General features: G+C 32.0%; 1 protein-coding gene across 1 annotated transcript in view; it reads right to left on the bottom strand.

Annotated features, from left to right (window-relative positions):
- Positions 1-2,064: 2,064 nt before the first annotated feature.
- Positions 2,065-19,934, bottom strand: part of LOC133327334 (MICAL-like protein 1) — a 109,467-nt gene continuing 91,597 nt past the window's right edge. The window contains exons 6-10 of the mRNA XM_061535897.1: positions 19,416-19,865; positions 3,959-5,314; positions 3,659-3,866; positions 3,433-3,591; positions 2,065-2,147 (exon numbers count right to left, since the gene is read on the bottom strand). Of these exons, the coding sequence (XP_061391881.1) occupies positions 2,076-2,147; positions 3,433-3,591; positions 3,659-3,866; positions 3,959-5,314; positions 19,416-19,865 (2,245 nt within the window). The 3' untranslated portion in view covers positions 2,065-2,075. The remainder of the gene's footprint in view (positions 2,148-3,432; positions 3,592-3,658; positions 3,867-3,958; positions 5,315-19,415; positions 19,866-19,934) is intronic.

Raw genomic sequence — 19,934 nt, 5'->3', positions numbered from 1 at the left:
CGCCATTTTTTTTATTGAATTAACAAATTTTCAAAACATTACAATAACCAATATTACAATAAACATTCATATAAGATTTGCAAATTTTCAAAATGTGGGGGAGCTACTAGAAGGCGTGGACCGATAATTCCAATTTCCTAACAGTATACAGGTATGGTTAAAATATTAGGATTTGCAAAGTTATGTTAAAAACCTTAAAAATACCGATAATGGCGTTATATGGGGGCTACGTCATACAACTATATCTGAAAAAAATTTCGCCCACCAAAAAATCATAAATTCAAATTACAATCAATTGGATACGACCATTGTATGAAGAAGAGGTCTAAACTAAGACCTTTATCAACAAAAAAATTGAAAAAATGTTTTCTACCCTTAAAGAACTCGGATTAGCTTCTTTGGTGGGAAAATTTTGCTGAATTTTTCAAAATACCTACAATGGGGCTATATATGGGGGCCATGTCAAAAAATGGTCCTATATCTAAATTTTTAAAAACTCGAAACTCGACCTTTACCAAAAAAAAAAAAAATTAAAAAAATGTTTCCACTCTCCACCAATACTTACAGAATAACCACTCTGGTGGGAAAATTCTGCCTGAATTTTTCAAAATTCCGACATAGGACTGTGTTAAAATATTGTTATTAAGAATTTTCGGTCCTCGTTGGGTAGCAAAAATCCCTATCAAAAATTGTATTGGATTATGGGAATTTTAAGAAAATTATATATCAAATATGGCTACAAATTAACATTTCTAGCGTCCTTGGAAAAAATGTTTACCCTATTTTAAATATGTTAATTTTAACCCTATAAGTCCCAACACACATTTCTTTGCTGCAAAACCTCATTAGTACTCGTATACATCCGATAAAGAAACATTTGTTTATGTTGATTGGATTCCGCTATTCCTTATAATGGAAGTATATAACTTTTTAAATTGCTACAAAAGTCCTCTTTCACTTTCTTAAAACCTTTACATTAACAAACACACACAATTTTTTTAATATTTCTTTATTTTTATTAAAAATATTTAACATAAAAAATATATGTATTTCTCATAAACATTTTATATTGTTGTTGTTATTAGTATATTTTTTTCTCTCTATCAAAGCAAAACATTCTATTATCTCTGGTTCATCAAAATAATAAACATAAATTTTAATGGGAATTGTTTAACATCATGCAAGGAAAGAAAACAAAAATAAAATATTAAGAAAAAAAGTAACCAAGGATATGCACATGGGATATTGTGTGAAGTATATATCCAAATTAGCAAAAAACTCGATATAAATATCTTCGCAAACTTCTGGGATATATGTATGTGTAAACGAACATTAAAATAAATGCTTAAAATTAGAATAGAAACAATAATATTACAAATAAGAATATTTGATAAATAGAAAACCATTTTACTGAGATTTTTTGTTGTTTCTTTTACATTATGTTTGAAGAAAAAAAAATATGCATTTTACGAAATATTTTTTTTGTTTTAAATTAAAGCTTACAAAATAAATATAGAATAGATTTTAAAAGTAAATGCTAAATATATTTATAGAAAAACGATATTGCGTATAATAGTAGCATTATAATAATGTTTTTTTTATCAATTTTACGAAAAGAATATTACGAAATTTTTAATTTCAAATAACAATCTAAAAAATATAAGAATTATTTAAATAAAAAGAGGAGGGATAATTACCGGATAATTAGAATAATATTTTCTTAATAAAATAATAAACTTGAAAGTAATTATTAAATGAAATTTGTTTTTGTTTTTAAATTGAAATGAGCGCCGCTCTTTACAAGGTTTAATCAAACTGATTGATATGCTCTAAATAAATAAATACATACATGAAAAAACTTGGTTTTTCCTGACAAAGTACACAGAAGATAACTTAAATTTTAAAGGTATTACAAAAAGACAATTTTTTGCAAATTAAATAAAAAACAAGATTGGCCATTAGATAATGTTTTGCTATCACACATAAGATTTCTAAAACAAACATAGAAGGGAACGACTTAGTTTGAAAACATATATTTATATGTTTGTGTATAACTCCATTTTTAAATAGATGATTTAGAAGATGAGGAGCTTCTTCTTCTTTTTGGTTTTTTGTTTATCCAAACTCAATTCGGATTCATCGGCATCCTGGAAAAAGAAAACAAAAAATAAATTAATAATTATTTAAATTAAAAAATAATACTTTTAATTATAGAAATATTGTTATCGACAATTGTTTAGTATTAAAATTGTTTTACCGAAACTCAGTTTTCTATAGAAAATTATTTTCTCTAATTTAAAAAATTTATTATCTGAATTGAGAAGTTGTTATCGATAACTTTTCGTTAGAGAAAATTTGTTATTGATAACTGTTCGATATAAAAAAAAGTTGTCATCGATATCTTTTCGTTTTAGATCGATAACTTTTCGTTATAGAAACTTTGTTATTAATAACTTTTCGTTATAAAAAAGATTTTATCGGCAAGTTTTCGCTACAGAAAAGTTGTTATCGACAACATTTCGTTAATTTTTTAGTTTTGAAAATTATTTCATTACAGAAAATTTGTTATCGATAAATTTTCGTTACAGGAAAGTTGTTATCGATAAATGTTCGTTACAGATAATTTGTTATCGATGATTTTTCTTTATAGAATATTGTTTATCGATGATTTTTTGATATAGAACTTTTATTATCAATGACTTTTCGTTATAGAAAAGTTGTTATCGATAACCTTTCTTACAGAAATGTTGTTATCGATGACTTTTCGTTGTAGAAAATTTGTTATCGACAACCTTTCGTTAGAGAAATGCTGTTATCGATGAATTTTCGTTATATAAAATTTAATATCGTTGACTTTTCATTATAGAAAAGCTTTTTGTTATTGAAAAGTTATCGATTAATTTTCGCTATAGAAATGTTGTTATCGATGATTTTTCTTTATAGAAAACTTTTTATCCGCAACCTTTCGTTATAGAATAGTTGTTGCCGACAACTTTTCGCTATAGAAATGTTGTTATCGACAACTTTTCGTTATAGAAATGTTGTTATCGACAACTTTTCGTTAAAGAAAAGTTGTTATAGATGCATTTTTGTTATAGAAATTTTATTATCGATATATTTTCGTTATAAAAAAGTTGTTATCGACAACTTTTCGCTATAGAATATTTGTCATCGACAGATTTTCCATATAGAAAATATGTTATCGACAACTTTTCGTTATGGAATATCTGTTATCGAAACTTTTCGTTATAAAAACGTTTATATCGTCCACATTGCTTTAAGGAAAGGTTGTAATCAGCTAGTTTTCTTCAAGGAAAACAATTCATATAGATAAGGAGTTATCGACAACTTCCCCTTATATAGTTTTTCATTGTAGATTTTTGATTTGTTTTTCTATTGAAATGATTTTTGATTTGTTTTTCGTTTCCTTACCTTATCAGCATCTAATTTTTTGTTCTTTGCCAACTTTTTATATTCCTTTTGTTTTTTCTTCTCCTTTTTCGATAATTTCGTTAACGTTGAGGATTTTTGTTTTTCCGGTTCATCGTCCCGTTTGCTGGCAATGTGTGATTCCAAACGTTGTTTAATGCTCTGAAAAGATGACATTAAAATAATAATTAAATAATTTTTAAAATTATTAATTTGTGCGTGATAATACCTGATCTTCTTCGGCTTCTCGCAGGCGATCCATTTCCAAGCATTCCACAACTTCATTGCGTAATTTCACCACCTCAAGCAAGCGTTCGATGAACGCCTCTTCTCTGGCTTTATCCGAATCGGTTTTATTACATTCCGGTTGGGCCATAAGTACACGTATTTCATATTCCAAATCGGCTTGTTCTTGTTCCAGGCGGTGTTGGCGTCTCCTAGAAAAGGTGAAAAGAAGAGAAATGGAAATGGTTACTATCTTTTTAGGAAAAATATATTCTTTAATTAAATTTTGTTTTGTAATACTTACAGATACATTAATTCAGCTTGTCGCCGGAACAATTCATTCTTTTCATTGACCAATTCAAACAACTGCAAAATCAAGCCCTCAACTTCTTTGGAATTTTCACCATCTGTGGTGGCAATTTCACCGGCTGCATTCAGTAGCTCACCATTTTCACCCTCACAACGATCACGAATCATTTTCTCCAATATGACACCCTGTTTCTCGAGACCCTGTTGCTGTACTTCTATGATATCCAATTCATGTTTAATTTCTTGTAGCGGTAACATTTGTAATACCCTTCTTGGTGGTATGGGTAATGCGGGTGCCGGACCCTTACGTCTTTTCCATTTACCATGGACGGATTTATTAAATAGCGGATCATTATCTTCCGTACCCGATGATGCGGCCGATATTTGTGATTGTCTATTACGATTATTGGCCTCCTTGTTATCCTTTAGCTTTTCCAATTGGCGCTCTCCCGACATTGTAGAACTGTTTAGATCATCAATTAGGGGATTTGATTCGTGTGTGGGTGTATCCAAATTATGAGGTATCAGCAGACGTCGATATACCACATTGGGTTCAGATTCTTCTTGCAGATAGTTTTTATTATTTTGATTTTGTTGTTGATGTTTCAGATCGTCACATTGACTTTCATTGCCACCGTCTGAGGGGGAATGTTCTTCCAGCAGATCCTGATCGAGAGGTATTAAACGTTTCGATGAACGCCTGATGGTGGCTGGTGATGATAGTTGGTCTTTATGTGTTTGCGACTGTATAGTCTTACCCTCCAACAAAGCTTTCTCTTCGTCGGATAATTTCGAGTCCAATTCACTCTGCAGAGGGTAACTATGCAAGTTTTTTGGCTGCGTAGTAACGGTGTCGATTTGTATTTGTGGTACTGTGGCCGGTTCCAAACGGGCTGGCTTTGGTGGTGCAGGTGCTGGCCTCTTTTTGCGTCCTGACTTGGGGGTGCCGACGGTACTGGAACTGGGTGTGGAGGTCTTGGAGCTAGTATTTATGGTTTCCGAAGAGGGGAACAACTCCTTGACGGGGGCTGGTGGTAGAGGAGCCCGCCGAGTTTTACGCGATCTTATGGTACCTCCAGCCGAAAGATTTAGTGAATTATTTGAGGATCTGATATCGGAATTACGCAAGAGATTATTGTTCTGGTTGTTCGGTGTTGATGACAAATTATGATGGCTGTGCAATGAATTGTTACTGCCATAGAAATCACTGGAATTTTGTAAAACAAATGAAGAATTGTTGTGGTGTGAGTTGGAGTTGTTGTGCTGCTGACTGATGCTGCTGTTCACCGGCTGGGCCGCCTTTGTGCTGAGACGTGGTGTTGGTTCAGGTGTGGGATTTAGGGATTGCGATCTAAGTTTGTGTGGTGGAATATATTTGTATTTTAACATTGTTGTTTTTTAGAATAAGAAGAAGAGTGTATGGATTGGATTTGCAAATAGAGATGTGGGTGTTGGTGGTTGGATGTATGGTGTGGATGATGAAATAAAGCTGTTTAACACATTCTGAAAATGTTTTTTGGGTTTTTGCACAATTTTTTTTTATTGTCGGCACTTTAGATGAGTAGCCTAATGGTTCTCTTTCGAGTGGTATTTAATAACTGAAATTGAAATGTCTTCAAAATTACAGCTGTTGTTGTTGATTGGCCGTCCGAATGACCGAACAAGAAGAAGTTCAGTGACCAGTTGTTGCTGCTGTTGTCGATTATTTTGTTTGCAAGCCAAAACCTACAGCCAGGGAAGAACTTGGCCGCTTGGCTACCTTTTCAACTAAGGAAATTTTTACCAACTTAGGTGTGAGACACAAGGCGTTGAATTTTTCTTTTATTTTTTGTAGGTTTTTTAATGAAAAGTGACGCCAAAAAAGAAATTTCTGTGTCACTTCGTTGTGGTTTTGTTGGTGAATATGAGAAACGGAACTAAGACCGTTACTTCACTTGGCAATGGTAATAATGATGATGATGACTATGACGATAATGATGACCAACATATGCATGAGGTTTATAATTTTATTGCCAACAAAAACAAATGATGACCAAGGCGATAGCAAAATAATAACAGAAAACACGAAGCAATGAAAGTGCGCATGCGTAACACAACAAGAAATATGAACACAATTCAAATTAACAGAACCGCACCGTTGTCCATCATATGTTATTTATTGTTGTTGTTATTATGACTACTGTTGTTGTTGTGGCTGCTATTTTCTAGCGTCTTGTAAATTTTATTTTATTTTTCTTTTTATTTAAATTTATTTCAATTTGTTTCTGTTCTGCTTGACAAATCCGGCACAATAACTAAAAGCTTGAATTAACGCCGCTAACCGTGGTGGAAAATAAAAACGACATTTGACACCCACTTGCTAGCGACCCGCACATCAGAGTGTGTCTTGAGGTTCGTTGGTCTTCAAATAATTTTTTGCAAAAACAAAACAACAAAAAAACTACTTTACATAGGGTCTAGGTCTGGGTTTATTTATTTTTTTGTTCCGATGTAAAGGAAACCGAATATTTTTTTACGACAAATTTCCGACGGTGTTTTCTCGTGTGTTGTTAACGCCGCACGTACGATATGTTGTTGTTTGGTTTACAGCTAATTTAGAACTGGCATACCATGTTAGTAATATCTTCTATTCAAAGTCGACAAAATAGTTTCCTATGCAGCATGTGCTTGCTTATTAACTGCTGGCTGTTACGGCTGCTACAACAAATCTTGCCCACAATACCAACAATAATAATGTTGTGTGTGGTTTTTTGTTATTTCTACGTTACAACTGTGTGAAGAGGTGTAAGGCCGACCGATAGTCTGTCTATCGTTTAGTTTTTTTCTTCTGCTTCTAATACAACCTAATCAGGGGAGTCGTTCGTCAGTTTTAGATAAATCAACAAGTCGTGTGTGTGTGTGAGCGTTCGTGCTTATAAAAAAATTTTAGCAGCCAAAAATTGTAATCACAAACAGAAAAATAACAACAACAAAAAATATTCAAATATTGTGATTATATTTTTGGTTCGTGCTAATGATTTCAGTTGTTGTTTTCTGTTTGGTGATAACTATTTAGACCATCAATGTGACAAATTGTTAAAGGGCGAAGTAAATGAAAACTAGGCAATAAAAACATGTAAAATCAAGATCAACCAGAAGTTTGGAGTTTTTTGGAAATAAAACTTGTATTAAAAAAATAAAATAATAATGTAGGTGAATGAAAGTGTTTTTTAGAATTAAAAACAAAATAATAATACGAGTTTGAGAAAAATATCATAAATGATCTAAATAATTGAGGTGGATTGGGAAGGAATGACGAAAATTAGGGGTGTAAACGTTTTCCATTGAAATCTGATATCTATTGCATTTAACTCTAATGCGCATGTCATATGGGAGAGCCTATAGCGGATTGAATTTTGTAAAACCATGCAGAAAGTAAAAGTGAAACATCTGAAACATATTCTATCGTGATTTTAGTAAATAAAATTAGACTTTGAAAATGGAATTATAAAGCTCTGTTCTGAATTTCCTGCGGGGAGACGACTTCTTACGAGGAAAATTTTGTTTCCTATCAGATATTTCCTCGGGAGAAAGGTTTTTGTTGACCCAATGGGTTTAAATTCTCAATTCCATTGTATATTGTATAAATATAATACAAATAAATCCTCAAAAGGTAAAAAGTTCTATTGTAAATGCCGTTTTAAGTGGATTTAACATAGGCGACCTTTTTCGGATATAATTAAAACAATCAATTTTTTTAGTCGCAAATATTTCTTTTGAAATTCAAATCTGTTGATTTGTAATTCAAATAATTCTAAATCAAGTTTATGTAATTAAAAACATATTAATATAATTTGAATTACAGACAGACTTTTTTCATTATAAATGGAATATTTTGAATATTAAAATAGAATGCCTAATCTGACTTTCAAATTTTGTCATTAAAAGGCCAATATAATCAAATTAGAATAATGTTTTAAAAGACGTTTTTTCAAAAACGTCTGGGCAGGTGTTCATATCTTTTTATGGGATTTGTCATGGTTATTTCTAACTTCTTCCTCTACTATATTTTCCTTTTTAGGTACTCAGTATGAGTACAATGGATGAAAGTCTCCGAGTAAAAGCAGCTGCTAGACAACTGGTGGCTGCACAGCCTTTAACCAAAAATTTAACCTAAAACGAGGCGAGGTTCGAAACTTTTAATACCCCTCGATCAAGATCTATGTGACTATTTTAATTATCAACAAAATCAAACTAATAAGCACTATTTACAATTTGTTATATCGTCGCCTGCTGATAATCGTAATAGACAATCGCCTCATTTCGGCAGTCTCAACGGATACGGAAGATAATGATCCGCTATTTAATAAATCAGTCCATGGTAAATGGAAAATATATTAGGGTCCGATACCTGATTTACCCATACCACCAAGAGGGTACTACAAATGCTATCATTGCAAGAAATTAAAAATTTATTGTATATTCCCGAATCAATTTCATATAGGAGAAAATGATTCGGTGGGTGATAAAATGGTGGGCTTTTAAATGCAGCCGAAGAAATTGCAAAAAAGATTAGAAACGGATGTACCAGGGATGATTAACTTGAAACTAATTGAAATACAAATATTAATTTTTTGTCCCGAATCAAACCTCTTTGCTAGATATTTTTCCGATGGTTCTAAGTTAGAGTACGTAACAGGTACTTCATTTTATTTATTGAAAATAAAAAGGAGACCATTTGCCTGATCTTTCATGGGAGGTCTGGAGGATATGTTCAATATACAGAAGACTTGAAGTTAATTTATCTGAAAATCTAGAGAAAGCTTTTTATAAAGAGAAGGCAGGAAGAAGAAATGTTGTCTATAGAAGACCACCACTATTATTCGTGAGATAACGCTCAAAATGGATATGTTTGTTTTTGTTTGTTTTTTTGAATACCTCAAATATGACAGGCCTTTTCTCCTGATAAGAACTCCACACTTCTTTTGAAATTACATGGATGCTTAACAGATTTGTTGCTCCTTTTCTTAGAGTTCCTTATTTAAAGACCACCGCAGATACATTGATACACGGATCAAATATGAACTGCATATATAACACTTTTGCTGAAAGTTTTTAAAAATCCTCCGATCAGTCCTCACTATTCAAAACACATTCTGTGAAACCCAATCGTACTCAATAAACCCGATTTCAAATTGTTAGACAACAACGAAGATTGATATTGCGGAAAAAGACTGCATTAATTTACTCAAATAACATTTGTTCATTATAAAGACTTCAGGTTCTTATAAAGACCAAATGATTTGTGTAGAGGAACACAGGTCTTTATAAAGACCAATATAATCCAAATCTATAAAATATATCACGAATGAACTCAATCTGTATCGAAAATCTTCTTTAAATTTGTCGGTAAAAGATAATAAACAAAAACTAAATTAATTTTTGGCGATTTTTCTACGAAAATCACCCGACAACACTGGAAAATAAGACGAAGAAGATCACCATCCAAAATACCTCAAGCATCAATTGGTTGGTTAAATGAAAATGAAAATCCAGCACATGCAATGCTGATTTGCAGTAAACCACAGAAATTAAATTTACAGCTGATAAAAAGAAATGAGTTGACAATTTTGTTTTGCTCAAATAAAAGAAAATAAAAAGAAGAAACAACGAAATCCATTAACACTAAAAATAATGTACAAGAAACAATGTGTCTTATGTTTAGAGCCAATAAAAAAATGAATATTACTCGACGTTGTTTTACTCTTTCCGACCGGAAGTTTTTTTGGTAACGTCGTAAAATGTAATACAAGATGCCTATGACACTAGACACTGCACTTCTGCCTCCATAGCCAGCCACCACAATATGTCTTGCTGCCAATTTTGCCACTGCATTTAGCACCGCAATTAGAGCCTACCCTTCAGACTTTGGTATAAAAAGGTTAACAACAGTGTTTGGTTTTGGTTTACACCGAGTTGTGTGAGCGAGATAATGAGAAATAACAACAAGTTGTATTGACTTAATACCAAGTAACATTGTTTTGTTTGGCTTTTGGTCGCCCAAAACCCCAGCTGTGGTAAAGTCATGTTATAATAACCCAGAATATTGACTGACTGGTTGGTTTGCTGGTTGGGTTTGAATGACTGAACCATGGCTCTTCAAAGTTAATAAGTTTAACATGAATTTGTACTTTAATTTTATTGTGTGAATTTGAATTTGTTTGTTGTTAACTGCAAAGAAGAAAAAACACTTGTCTACCAGTTTATCGGTTTGGTTTTATTAATTCTTTCTTTTTCCCTTGTTTATTTTCTTTTTTCCTGTGTGTGTGGTGGGTAAATACTGAAAGAAAGTCAACCCAGTAACGTAAATATTGTCTTAGGTTTTTCTTCTTCTCTGGCGTTATTTTTTCTTTGTCCCCGAACATGTTGGAAATTAAAGTTACTGTTACATTTATTATCAGTTTGTTGGGCAAGGGAAAATAATTGTAACAAAACATGGCTTAGAGACTGGGTCGTTCGCATGCAGCACATGCAGAAGTTACGAGTTAACACAGTTACCAACAACAAACAAAATAAATAAATGTGTTGAGTAATAATTAGCACATTTATGCTTTTGTGGTTCATTGGGTTCAGGTTTTTTTCTTTTCTTCATGACCATATGATGAACATTTGTTTGGAAGGTATAGCAATGGGGAAGTGTAACATGAAATACAAAGTTTAAAATATATCGAAAATATTCTGTTTAGAAGGTCTTATGCCCATAAAGGTTCAAAATAGGTTTGTAGAAAGTCTGAAAAATATTTTCGCTGACGATTTTCGAATTTTCTGTCTATGGAAACCTGAACCTGGTATTTTTTTATTGAAGACCAGTAGGAGATTCTTTGTCTAAAGGAAATCTTTTGTATATACAAATCTTTTATCTGTGAAAATCTGAAGGAAAAATCCGAAGAAGAATATATTCTGTCCGGTCTTCTATAGGTGAAAGTCATAGAAAATATAGCCCGAAGAAAATTTTATTTCAATATATACTTTCCACCATGAAGTGATCATGCAAAATATCTAAAATCGGTCTGGATTGTCTGCCAGGAGGGTTTTAATCTTCTAAGAGTATGAAATTCCCAATTATAGATACTCATGTTGGAAAATTCAGCAAAGACTTTCAGCATTCCGAAAATTAACCGAGACGTTTATATGGGTGCTATATCATCAGATTAACCTATATTTAAAGTTTTTTTGCGAATAAGTTGTTAACTAACCAGGAGCTTAGAACGCCAAATTGTACCCAAGTTGGTTTGAAAAATTTCCTTTTTTGCAAGGACATTTTGTACTCATTTCTGAGATACCAAAATTTAGATTATAAAATTTGGCAAAGATCATCAGCATACCTGTGAATATGTCTAGTATCTACCACGAATTTGAAATAGCAAATTACAGCCACTTAGGTGGAAAAATGCCTCTAGAACCATGGAAATATCTATAATGGGGCGGGATATTAATGCCTATGTGGGAGAATGTCCCTTGAACCGTGTAAATGCATTAAAAATGGGTAGAACCTTTATATGCTATGCCAAAACATGGACCTATAAGATGTTTGATGAAAATTATGTAAACCCACAAGCCGCTTCGATTAGGAAATGGCCTTCGGTCAATAAAAAACTTAAAATAATGCCGGACCTTTATATTAAGACTTTTTCGAAAAAAAAAACAAATTCCAAATTAGAGCTGCTTCGGTCGGAAAAGTCTCTTACGACTTGCGGGATCTTTATATATTGATTTTTATTAAACATATTTTGCATAATAATTTTGTACACACCAAGAATCGGGTATGCCAGGAAAATACCTAAAATGGTCTCTCTTAAAACCCGTAATGCCAAATAACAACTCCTACTTTTTGAAAATTCGTGAAACCCCTTAATTTGGGGACTATACCAAAACGTGGGCCTTTACATCCCACTCACAATATGAAATATCTTAGGAAAGGTAGCAATCTGTGTGGATTTTTTCATAGCTCTATCTTATTTCATAGCTCTATAACTTAAGAAGTTGTAAAATAGACAATATCGAATGTTGTTAAAAAGTTACAGAATACAGGGGCTGAAGTAGTGTTTCTGAACATCTACAGTATATAGAAAGTCAGAAAAAGGTAATCTGTCTATAAAAGAACTGTGAAAAGGTCTTCGAGTTCGGAAGGTTTTCTATGTATATAAGACTTTTTATCTAAATAAGTCTACAGGAAAGTCTTCTGTCTAAAAAAGTCTTCCAAATATATAAATTATTTATATATCTCAGGAGGTCCTTAGCATTCCTATCTCTGGTTGGTATTTTATCAGTAATAAAAATCAAAAAAATTTTCAGTCTTCAGATGTCTTAGTCTTCTTGGAAACTTTATATTTATATTCCCCTATCTGTAGAAGGCAACCTTCAGAAGTGTCTAAGTCAACGTTCGACATTTATTCTCTGGATATCCTTCGGTTATAGAAGTCCTCTGGGAGGTATAAATGAAAAAATATATTTTTTTTACTAAAAGAAAATATTTAATTTATTTCTAAGAATCGAAGAAAACCCCAACTCATTCCACCGTAAACGACAGTGACATAGATTTTTTTCATTTGTTGTTTGTATTTCCTTTACGGATTTTTTCATGAAGTTTCTTGGTTTGTTATTTTTTGTTCGTGTTTTGAGACATCACTACTGCAGGCAGGTATGCCCATATTTTTGTAATGTGTTTCAAATAACAGTTTTGGTCATTTGTAAAATATTTGAGAAATTTTAAACATTTTTCACCATATATATAAAACAAAACCAATAAAAAAATGTGCAATGACTAAGATAATCTGATGAAATTTGAGCACGTAGTAATGTGGACAACAACAAAAATACCACAAAGTGATCATGAAGCGTTAGAATGAAAACATTTTTTTTGGAAGGGGTTGTTTTTCATTCTCATTTTTTTTTTTGGTTAAAAAAGGGGTGTTAGCCGCTATGGGAGATAAAACGAAATGGTATTTGGAAATCCATTTAAGGCTTTTCATTTAGTTGGGTTCTAATGATAACGTCACACCACCACTGCACAATTTTGTAATATGATTTATTGCTGGGTATTGGTAATGACCAAACACTTCTAACAACAATGCGGCGCGCTCTACGAAAATCGTATCTATCTACACCAAAGCGTTAATAGTAATTATCGATTTTGGTATCAACAAATGTAATCAATGAACTAGTTATTAATCATTCATAAAATAGGTTTAAAAGGTTTGAAAATATATTCTAGACTAAAAGGTTGTAGTTTAGTATGGGAAATTGTTAGATTTAATGTTCCAGCGCCAAGAAATAAAAAAGAAAAACAGGTTCTAATTCAGAAAAATTCTACCTACAACGAAGAGAACCCAATTTTTGAAAATGTCGATATTTAATATGCCCATTTAACGCCTCCACACATCATAGTAGTGTGATTTACGTTAATGGTTAGAGGGTGAGCACAAACACACTCAAATAGCAAAATACACCTGATGTGAGGTACAGTGGTGTGAGAGGAATAAAAAGGGGACTTACAATAAATAAACAAGTAATAAACCAGAAAGTACACTGTTCCAGGATTTAAATCTGATATACAAGACATATCAAGATTCAATCAATATTTTTACAATATTAATTTTTTCTGAATTTAAAAAAAATTGATTTTCCTTCAAAAAACAAGAACAAGATGCATCTCACTATATGTATTACCATATACCGGGCCTCTGAACAATCGATACTAAAGTTATCAATTCAAATCTAAAATTTGCAAAACTTTTATACGAAATTTTAGTTTATAAATGTTTCAATTATAATCTTCTTCCTATTTAGGAATATACAATTCTAATTAAAAAAATCAAAAACCATCTAAAAATCCAATTTAAAAACAATTCCTCACGGCTTAAAGTTATGCTGCTCAATAATTACAGAAACAAATCAATTTGTGTGGGGTTTCAAAAGCTTATTTAAAAAAATTGTTATTTTTATATGAGTTGGCTGTCAATAATTGAACAATGTTTAATTATTTTTATATGGCAAGAAATAAAAACTATTTCAGCATGCTGAGCATGTTCATATTGATTTGTTTGAAGCGGTTTGCCCTTTTATGGCATAACTAAATCGGTACATGTGCGAATAATGAGGCGACATTAACATTTGTTTGTAATTGATTTAACAATTTTAGAACATTTCAACACACATATACATACTATATGAAAAAAAAAACCTAAATACAAAAACCAGCAAATATTTGTAAATTGTAACTAATTCTATATGCAATTTTTGCATATACATTTTGTTATTCCAATATAGATATTTTAATTTCTTAGTTAACGTCAAATATATATTTTTGTTCCTTATCAAAATCAAAACAAGTTTATTTAGCCCAATAACAAAAAATATATATCACCAAAAATTCTTAAGGTCATCATTGAAAAATTGCCTAATTTTTGTTATCACACACAACAAACAATACACATAACGTTTTACATTTGTAAAGAAGATAAAATAAAAAAATATTTATTTAAGAAAGAATACAGCGAATAAGACTAGGCTTTTTTTGTGCGGTAGTAGTGTTGAATCACAATCTCGTTGCCTTTTTCACCTCACATAGTTACATATTATACGTTGTGGTGAAAACCCAAGTAAATAAATTGAGCCCCTGAAAGTATGCTTTAATATTTAGTATTTATATCGAAATAAAAACGAATGTAAAGAAGGTTGCCATTTGTTTGTCTTTCATTGAAGAAATATTTGAATTTTCAAGAGGGGTCATTTACAATTTAATGGCATATGGATAAATAATACCACTTTATCGATTATATAGATGTCCAGAAGAGGAATAAAGGAGGAATATATAAATGTCTTACATGCATACAAATGGGATATTTAGAATTTAAAAACGTTCGAGGATGGTGTCCTTTATGAAAATGCGAATGAAGAAATTTGTTGACTGAGAAAATTACAATCTTCGTGACGTGTCAGTGCATGATTTTTAATCAACTTGTGGTGTGGCAGACAAAACTGAAATAGGCAACGGCCATGTTAACATTTGGTCTGTTCCTGTACTGTAAGAATCTACTACTTTATACTACGATAACACTTTTTTCTTTATGATATCGAACAAAATAGTAAAAACTAGTTGATTCATGCAGTACGGGAACAAACCAATTAACACTGTAAACTAGGAATAAATAAATCGACTTTTTGTATTGAAAAGTCCAAAAATCGACTTTTGATCTTTGAGAAAATCGCAAAGTCGATTTTTCAAGACCAACTTTCGATTTTCTTCATAAATAACAAAACTCAAATTGCTCAAAAATTACACATTCCAGAACTTTATATTATCTGTTGACAACAATTCCTAAAAATCAATTTTTTTTCGATTTTGCATTAGCCGGTGAAAGTCGAAAATTGATTTTGAACAGGTTTGACAAAATTTCCCGAAAAATATACTAAAGATAACGAATTTTTTTATGATATCAAAGGCAAAAATCGAAAGGTTAAAAATCGAAAAGTCTTTTTTAGTCAAAGGCAAAATTTAAAATATCAACATTTTTTTTGCCTATAAAATAAAAAGTGAACGGCTACTGTAAATTACTGATTAAATATCAACATTGTCAACAAAACCAGATAATTTCATTTTTACTGATCATATTGGAAAGGAATAAACGGACAAATTCTGTCAAGAGTTCAGATGCTATGGGAAGGTGGGTGGAGTTTTCAAGTTTACCACATTCGACACCATAAAGTTTAAAGGTAGTAAATCTATGGTCGAGTTCGGTTCACTAAGCACCTAATTAATTATGGGTAATGTAGCCGTTGATTCCTATTTAGAAACATGTTATTAGAAGGTTATTGAATGACACAAAATCTGCGGAAAACAGGGCATTTTATATTTAATCATCAGATTGGAAAGGTTAAAAACATATATAAGCCAATGTATAGTAAACATTTTCGAACACAGGGAGCTCATGATATCGAGATTAGCAACTATGACAAGGGGGTGTTTTCAATGTTGTCGTTGACAAGTCAGCCTCCTATTGACACATATTTGATGGGAAGGGTATAGGAAGACACGAAAAACAAGTAAAGAAAGTGTCAGTCGGTGTTGCCGGCATATATTTACCCTCAGCCTATGGGTAGGTCTTCGGATTTATTCACATGTTTTATTATTCGCTTTATATAAAATATAGATTTCATCAAAAAGGTTTCGGGTTTAATGTACATATACTTTGTGGGGGATGTACCAGAAGCAGTGGCCCAATGAGTCCCATCTTCAAACTTTATCTGCACTTAGTAAAGATAATAGGTTGTGAAATTTTTGATTCAAATCGGACATTCCATTCTTCTAATATTGGGTTTGTAAATATTGAAAATTTTGATCATTTGGTGGGGAGGTACCAGAAGGAGTGGAACAATGGATCCCATCTTTGGACTTGATATAGACTTGGTAAAAATAATATACTGTACAAAGTATGGTTCAAATAGGATAGTCGCATGATATTGCAAAATTAATTTTCAGCAAAATTTTGGCCATTTTGTGTGGGAAGCACAGGAAGAAGTGGACCGATATTCCATATCTTCGAACTTGAACTAAGTTTGGATCAAATATTAAGATGTGCAAAGCAGACAGACAGACTCCAAACTGTCTAAAACGGATTAAATAAAAAAATCTACTTGAGCCCGGCATGGATTTGAACCCTGGTTCCTATGGCATCTCTTAATTGTTGTCCGGCGACTTATCGTTCAAAGCCACCTCCTTATCTGGATACGGTTGCACAATATACAATCTTAAACAACGGCGAAACCCTTCGCATAATGGTGGGAATGTTGTATACCTCCCTAGCTTTCCTTTTAATTGCAACTTCGATCATGTAGCTCATCTCGAAAAAGAAATAAATAAAAAAACATTTACATGAATGATCTTTCACTCTAAAAGGCCTAAAACTCGAAAAAAATATTTAGATGAGGCACATTTTTATGGTTTCAAAGTGTACCCTCATTAGCCGTAAGGCTGCGGGTATATAAAGTCAAGATAACAATAACAGAATAATTCGGTTCCTTTGAACCTTTATGTGTTTGCAATATGAGCGTTTTTCCTGGATCTATATTAATAGGATCACTACAGAAATATTGCAATTCTGAAAGGACCGGAAACCTCTCTCAAAAAACCGAAACATTTACATGAATGATCTTTCGCTCTAAAAGGTCTAAAAATATTTAGGTGACAATTTTATGTGACCTATAACCACTTGGTTATATTATTTATTCTGAAATAAATTAATAACTTTATGAAAGTAATACAAATTTCAAATAATCTAAAAACGGATTACAATTATATAATAATTTGTGCCAATTTTTTTAAAATGACCACTAAAACCACATATGAATCACAAAACTAACAACATTTCATCTAAAAACCATCATCTATCATTCAAATCAACAGCTTTCATTCGGCCGCAAATAAAAAACTGTCATTGAAAATAATTATAAAAAATCTAAACATGGTAATGGTATTTGAATAATTGAAAAAAACGTAACACCAAATACCACAAAACTACTAGGCAGTGGGTGGGTTGCAAAATAATAAATGAATTGTAATTATTTTAAAAATACAGTGAGTGTAATAAGTATTTTGCCTCAATAAAAATTTTACAAAATTCTAATATATACGCTTAAAGCCAGCATACTAAAGATGTAAAATGAATTATGTATGATGGGATATGTTTGTGGACATATTTAGATCTTATTTCTGCAAGAATCACTGCGAAAGACCTATTGGTCTCGAAGATATCGGCAAAAATCTATACCAACCCAAAAATGATTATCACAAAAAAGTATTTTGCTTTTTATTATCATTTTTGAAAAAATCATTGTATAATACACGCTTTGTCTTTTTATCGTTACCATTGCGGGTAACCACATACTAAAAGCGATTAGGCGACGATTCCAATAAACCACGGCATTTTTTCGCGAATATTTTCTCACATTTACGTTCAATACATTCTCCAGCATTTTTTCATTTAATATATGGTAATTTCTCGTCCTAATCTCAAAATGATAGTATTATATATGGTCGTCGCGGCTTCAAAACATCCCAAATAACTTTAGAATAATAAAAAGGAGGTTTTGCAAAATATATCGCGAGGACAGGACCCTAAAAACTATTAAAACCAAAATTCGACAAACAAATTATTTAAAAAAAAATATCGCGAAACCCCATTTTTCTGACTTTGTAAACTTTATGGTTCATTAATATTGATCTACGTACCAATATATGCGATGAAAATATCAATAAGGTGGTCAGATTCAAAGAAATGAACAGTTCTAAAACAACAGAAACTACAAGCATTACATGAAGTTGGGAGAAAACATCATTCTTCGTCAAATAGTATTGCGTTTTAGAAAACTGTGGTAGCTGGTGACGAATACGCAGTCAATATTTTACATCCGTTTAACACCATCAGTTGCGAATAAAATGCATCAGTGAATAAACTGGTCGATCTATTTATTTTCGAAATTTGCTGTATTTCTATTGCCACAAAACCGTTCATATCTTAGAATCTGACCTTCTTATTGCTATTTTCATCGCATATATTGGTTCCAAGATCAATATTAATGGACCATAAAGTTTTCAAAGTCTGAAAAATGGGATTTCGCGATATTTTTTTAATAATTTGTTTGTCGGATTTTGGTTTTAATAGTTTTTAGGGCCCTGTCCTCGCGATATATTTTGCAAAACCTCTTTTTTATTATTCTAAAGTTATTTGGGATGTTTTGAAGCCGCGACGACCATATCTAATACTCTCATTTTGAGATTAGGACGAGAAATTACCATATATTAAATGAAAAATTGCTAGAGAATGTATTGAACGTAAATTATGAGAAAATATTCGCGCAAAAATGCCGTGGTTTATTGGAATCGTCGCCTAATCGCTTTTAGTGTGTGGTTACCCGCAATGGTAACTATAAAAATACAATGCTTGTGATATATAATGATTTTTTCAAAAATGATAATAAAAAGCAAAATACTTTTTTGTGATAATCATTTTTGGGATGGTATAGATTTTGGCCGATATCTTCGAGACCAATAGGTCTTTCGCAGTGATTCTTGCAGAAATAAGATCTAAATATGTCTACAAACATATCCTAGCATACATAATTCATTTTACATCTTTAGTATGATGGCTTTAGGCGTATATATTAGAAATTTGTCAAATTTGTATTGAGGCAAAATACTTATTACACTCACTGTATGACAAAGAAATTTCAAAAAAAAAAGAGAAACAACAACAGCTTTCTGTTCACTATTTGCGATGACAATTAAAACAATAAACCAAGCTCATCTTGAAGCTCAAAAATTGTGCAAATGAATTTGAGTGAATGTAAATAAGTGTGTAGGTGGGTGAGGAGATGAGAAATTTGTTTTCATATAACAATAAATATGTACTTACACATTGGATCTGGGTGTGGGTACTGGGGTACGCCGTATCTGCGACGCTGTCAACGAAGAGCGCCGCAATTGTGCTTGAGCTAGCGCACTCGAACTATTCTCCTCCTCATCTTCATCTTCACTGCCGAAGGGATTTTTCGAAATACGTGGTGGAGGTGGCCTTGGTGGTGGCACTTTGGGTGTTGACGTCGATGTGTTTTGAGACTTTTCCAATTCTATTTCATCATCCGAAGAATCGAATGGATTTAAACTGATATTTTGTTTGGTTGGTTTTCTAAGCTCAACATTTTCTTTATTTTGTTTCTCGTCGTCCTCATCATCTGATTTAAAGGGATTCAAATCTTCAGGATATTCTTCTAGGGGAATTTTACTTGGTGTGTGACTATCTTTAGTTGATAGTTCCGCAGTTGTAGTTTGTTGTTCTGTTTCTTCCTTTGGTGTTTCTTGGGAACTAATAGAGGTGGTAGTAGTAACATCTTGTTTTTCTTCTTTTGGTTGGTGTTCTTGTTGTTCTTCTTCT

The sequence above is a fragment of the Musca vetustissima genome, unplaced genomic scaffold (genome assembly GCF_032173495.1).
Source record: "Musca vetustissima isolate MV318-11 ecotype Yass unplaced genomic scaffold, APGP_CSIRO_Mvet_v1 utg57006, whole genome shotgun sequence".
Classification (NCBI taxonomy): domain Eukaryota; kingdom Metazoa; phylum Arthropoda; class Insecta; order Diptera; family Muscidae; genus Musca; species Musca vetustissima.
Note: the sequence above shows the minus strand (reverse complement) of the source record. Positions and strands in the feature narration are given on the sequence as shown.